Raw genomic sequence first — 5,551 nt, forward strand, 5'->3', positions numbered from 1 at the left:
AGGGAGAGGGAGAGAGAGAGAGAGAGAGAGAGGAGAGGGAGAGAGCGCACGAGCATCCTCAGGATGTAAACAGTGGGAATTATGGACAGCTCATAAATAAGACTCAGCAGCAGTAATTTGGTGGAGCAGGAAGAGGAGCAGGCTCCGGGTCTCGGCAGCTGGGCGGACAGACGCGCGAGCCGGCCGCTTTCTCCGGGAATCTGGAAATGGCAGCTTCCTGCCGCTAGACCGAGCGGGAAGCGGAGCGCCGCGGCGCTTTCTGCGTGTCCTCGCCGCTCTCCCCCGCGCGCGCCGCACACGTGAAGGGCAAAGCACCCTGGGACACGGATGGCTCGCTATAAGGACGTGTCTATGCGGAAGACCACCTCGCTCAACCTGGTGACGGGGTTCTTCCAGTACCTCCGCGGTAAGTAGGGCAACCGTGTCGTTTGCCCCCCCGGATTCAGCCCCCCCCCCCCCCCCCCCGCCCCCGTGACGGCTGTGACGGGCATATGGCATGCGTACGGTCAGGGACCGGGGGGTTTAAAGGGCACCTTTTCACGCTGCTGCGGGGGGATGCTGTGGCTGAGCTGCGCTGTTGCCTCTGCTTGGTGTTACGGGACGTATGTACGGGATGCGTGTGTGTGTGTGGGACGTGTGTGTTCCGCGTGTGTTCCACGTGTGTGTGTGTACTGGGTGCGTATCGTGGTGCTGAGATTGGGTTTACTGTCGCAGGTTAGCCGGTGTGTGTGATTTATGAGTCTGGCTCCTGTCCTGTGGGGGGGGTAATTTGTGTGAGATAACATGGCCCCCGTGCGGATTGCCGGTGCAGACGGGGGGGGGGGGGGGGGGGGGGTTGTGTCGTCATGCCGATCGTACCGCGAGTGTTGCTTGTGAGGTTCCCTTCCCGCTCAAAGTCACTGTGTCCCTGAGACAGGGTGTGCGATGGGCCGCCACAAAAACACACACACTCTCTCTCACACACACACACACACACACATATACACTCACACACACACACACACACACATATACATTCACACACACATGCACACACACACACACACAAACACACACACATATACACTTACACACGCACATGCACACGCACATATACACTCACACACACACGCCCACTCACACACACACACACACACACACACACACATATACACTCACACACACACGCACACACACACACACACAAACACACATATACACTCACACGCACATGCACACGCACATACACACTCACACACGCACACACACACACGCACACGCACACGCACACGCACTCACACAGACACACACATGATGTGTCTCAGAGTGTGCGTTAGAGTCTGAGGAGGAGGAGGAGTGTTCTTCGTCTTCAGGGGCAGTGGCCGTGCTTCACTCAGCGCTGAAGCTATCGAGCCCAACACGCATTCGCAGAAAAAGAAACATGACCTGATCTCTCTCTCCTTCTCCCTCACTCTCTCTCTCTCTCTCTCTCACACTCTCTCTCTCACACTCTCTCTCACACTCTCTCTCACACACCATGTGAATGAAAACATGCATTATTCATGAGTCTTTTCTGCATGAATAAATTAGCTTATGACACACAAACTGACTCGCGTGTAATCAGCCAGCCGGGCTGCATGTCATTAGTTAAACTGAGAGGTACGCCAGATCCCAGCGCCGACTTCTCCACTTCCCCGTCACTTTGCATACGGTTGTCTCGGGCATACATTACGATATCTCGCCCGCCGCAAGGTAAATAATAAAAAAGCATATTTTTGACAAGCGCTGACGTGAGCAGAAATCCCACGTTGCATATTGATTTGAAATATATTTAGACGCGGAATATTGTTTTCCAGCGGTTGTCAGGAAAAGGGCTGAGCGGAGAGGTTATTTTAGTGGAAAATTAACAACGGCAGTCAGATGGAAGAGGATGTCAGGTTGGAGAGGTGTTATAATTCATATCTGAAGCTTTGTTGATGTTTTCAAACCATTACTTTTTTTTCCCCCCCTACTATCTCTACTGTCTGTTTCCTGGAGATATCTTTTTCCATTAGAGCCACTTTGGGAATTACTGCCCGACAACAGTATCCAGGGCAGGGAATATGTACTTATTATAATAATAGAATGATGGGAATAGAAACTAGGTTTCCAGGATGCTTTCATTCAGGTGCAGAACCGGGGAGGACGTAGCACACGATTAACCCTTTGAGGTGTGAGATCGCAGACGCGCGATTAGAATGTCCTTAACTGAATATTCCATTGCTGATGTCACAATCCCCACCGGTGACTGAAAAGCAGTGGAGTTCTAGAACGCCGACCTTGGAATTTTGAAAATAAAACATTCCAAAAGGGTTAAGAATGCTGAATGAAATAGTTTTGACTGTGTTTTTTGAGCGATTGTGAAACTATGCCAAGGGATTTTGGTCGAGGGCCCGGCCGTTCAGGAAGCACAGAGCCGGTCGTGCATTGCCGTGCGTAGCCATTGGCCCAGACGACACTTTGGACAGGATAGAGAGTAAAAAGCACTCATCGTGTTCGCTGCTTTTTCCATCAAGGTGCACCCTGTGGAATGGTTTTTGATGTGGTTCAGCCACTATGGTCTGTAGCTCAGAGGAGCAATGGAGACCAAGAGAGAGAAGCGCTTTGCGCCCATGCTACCAAAAAGAAAGGGGCCAGAACATGGCCCTGTTCACATGCATCCCCGGTCTGTTAACACGCTCAACGTTTCCCAAAGCTGTCCGTCTTCCGCCGAACCTCTCAAAGTAATGCTGCTGTTTGAGCTCTCACGCTGTCAACAAACCGATCGCCTTCCTAATGTGCCTCTATCCAGCCCTAAAGGATGAAAAACTACAAACAGCTGAGCTTATGCAAACATAACCCAGGAGCTAGGAAGTACTGATCATGATTGTGATAAATCTTTTTATCCCTGATGCCTCTACTGCTGTCTGCTGTCTGCTGTCTGCTGTAGCTGCTCAGCGTGTCTTACAGTGGAGCCGTCCAGTCCAAAACATGACAGAAACAGGAAGTGTGTCTTCTCTGTCCCACAGACTGACCTGTTATAAATAGAGAACAAACGCTGTATTCAGCAACAGGGCACTGCCACACAAATCATGGAAATGTCAAAGTACAGAGTGTTTTCCTGCGTGTCAAAAGCACTGGCGCAGCTAAAGTAAGATTACGGGCCGGTTTCAAGGACAAAGATCAGGCTTAGCCCTGGACTAAATTGAGTTTTGCACTGTATGGAGAATCTCCATTAAATTTGGATGGATTTTGGCTGATATAATGAACCCCAATAATTATGGGAACGTTTGTTTTGTTGCCCTGTGAGTTTGCAGCATGGGATGATAATCTGTCTGTTTCTCTTTATTCCAGATGAGCAAGAGGCTGTGCAGAAGAGAACTTTCACTAAATGGATCAACTCCCACTTGGCCAAGGTAAGCGGACGCCGGCTGTTTCCATCCGCGGGTGATCGCGGGCGAACGGCGGTTCCTCTGACCTCGGTCTGGTTCACTGTCTGGCTCGTCGCTCCCGAGGGGAGGAAGGGAGGCAGTGTTTGAAGATGAAACACACAGCAGGTCCAGGTCAGAATAGGGATTTCCAGAGATCCGTATCTGCAGTTTTGTTAACAAACGATCGCGTTCTCTCGTGTGGTGCTTACAGAGACTGAAGGTCTGACTTTGCGCCAAGGTCATCTATATTTATGGGAAAGTAAAGGCCTCATTCTCACCAAGAATGCTAACTGTAAGTGTAACTGAAATGGTTTGTGTGTCCACACTGTGAATCCTATCTCGGCTATGCCATCTGCCGTTTCATTTACATGCCGGTAAATTTGGTTAGATTTTGATTGGCTGCCAGTGTTTTATCATTCATGCAGCTTGAGAAAAATGACTGAAAGTGATCTTAACGATATTGTTTGTCACTGTCGTTGTCGTTATACAGTAATTGTGATGTGGATTCCGTCATTCACTTCAGTTTGAACTATTTATAGTTATAGTTATTGTTTATAGTGTGGACAGGCTTTAAGAGTTCTCAAGTACTCCATTGTGGTACCCACTGACTTGACCTAATTGTAGTGTTTTTTCCCAGACTAGCAATCCGGTGTTTTGGTTGGTTCATCCGTTGCAGTGACTGACTGCACAGACTAGCTCCACCCGTTTTCGGATGTTCGATAACGTATCCCTCCCCTTTGCGCTCCTCCGGTTCTCCGGAAGGTTCCCCGTCCCTCCGTCTTCGATAGATTTGACGGTAAATTGCAGAGGAGATGTAGCGGTAGCCGGGAACACCGTGATTTCAGACGGCACACTGTGTCCTCGTCGCCCATGAAATATTCAGGGGAGGCGGCGGTGTCGGGGTAATGAGATTCAGCCGTTCGTCGGAGGTTGTCGTCCGGCCCGGTGGAGGTTGCCCGCGCGGGGCGGGCCTGGTAATCCCCGCGCGGCACCGCGTTCCCCGGAGCGTGTGTGGCGAGCCTGACCCGGGGACCTGCCGTCACTACGACTCTAATCCTCTCCTCAAACCATCGCACGAGAGTTATGTCATAGCTTGGCTCTGGGTGACTTCGGTGCGGGTGTGTGCTCTAGGTTTTTTGTCCGTTATGACATTTTACAATGCTGCACATTCTTAGGAATCGGTCAGGACCCGGCTTCTCGCAGTGGAGTCAAAGTCGGGACAAAGTGCAGGAACTCACCCAAGTCGACAAACACTCTTCTTTTTTTTAAAGATATTTTTCAGGCCTTTTTCAGCTTTATTGGACAGTATATAGTATAGAGAGACAGGAAGAATGGGAGCGAGAGAGAGGGGAAGACATGCGACAAATGTCGGACGGTCGGATTCGAACCGCCGACGTCGCGGCTCGCAATGAGCATGCGGTCAGTGCTCTACAGGCTGCGCCACCGAGACACCCCAACAAACACTCTTCTAGAGTAAAAGTAAAAGTTTAGTGAATGTCACGCCGGCCCAGCGGGAGGATCGCTAAAACACAAGATGAGGTCACAGCACAGCGACCTTCAGCACACTGTTTGTGTGGCCTGGCTCAAATACCCTCGGAGGCCTTGACTTGATCCATCTTATCTGTGAGGCCCTGTCTCTTGCCTACAAGAATGGCATAGTTATCTTTTGACATAGCTTGCTTTAGTTCATCGACATCATGTGCTATTGCCCTGGTGTAAAATACAGCTATGTCCAGCTTGAAATTACCAGCTACCAGCAGTTTCAAAAGATAACTTGAGCTGGTCAAACCATGTGGAGTATGCAGCTGGTCTGAATTGGGCAACCGGCTACCAGCTGTTTCAAAACCTAGCTTGAGCTGTTTCTGTCAGCAGGGTAGTCTTGCCCAATACCTTGTGGGGCCTTGGTGTCCACCCACTGAGGGCAGAGACCTATCCTCCCTTGACCTTTGACCTCCAGCCACACAATTAGGCCCTGAGGACCAAGCCAAGCCTCACCTGCTATAAAAAAAAATCAGCGATCAGACACACGCTTAGCTCCGCATACAGATCAGACCTCTCAACCCAGCAAACACTTATTCCATAACTGCAGCTAACTCTGTTTGCTTCAGCATATCTCAAGCTTC

General features: G+C 50.3%; 1 protein-coding gene across 1 annotated transcript in view; it reads left to right on the forward strand.

The window, feature by feature from the left end:
• Positions 1-327: 327 nt before the first annotated feature.
• LOC133127991 (nesprin-1-like) overlaps positions 328-5,551 on the forward strand; it is a 207,698-nt gene continuing 202,474 nt past the window's right edge. The window contains exons 1-2 of the mRNA XM_061241165.1: positions 328-406; positions 3,352-3,413. Of these exons, the coding sequence (XP_061097149.1) occupies positions 328-406; positions 3,352-3,413 (141 nt within the window). The remainder of the gene's footprint in view (positions 407-3,351; positions 3,414-5,551) is intronic.

The sequence above is a fragment of the Conger conger genome, chromosome 5, assembly GCF_963514075.1.
Source record: "Conger conger chromosome 5, fConCon1.1, whole genome shotgun sequence".
NCBI lineage: Eukaryota > Metazoa > Chordata > Actinopteri > Anguilliformes > Congridae > Conger > Conger conger.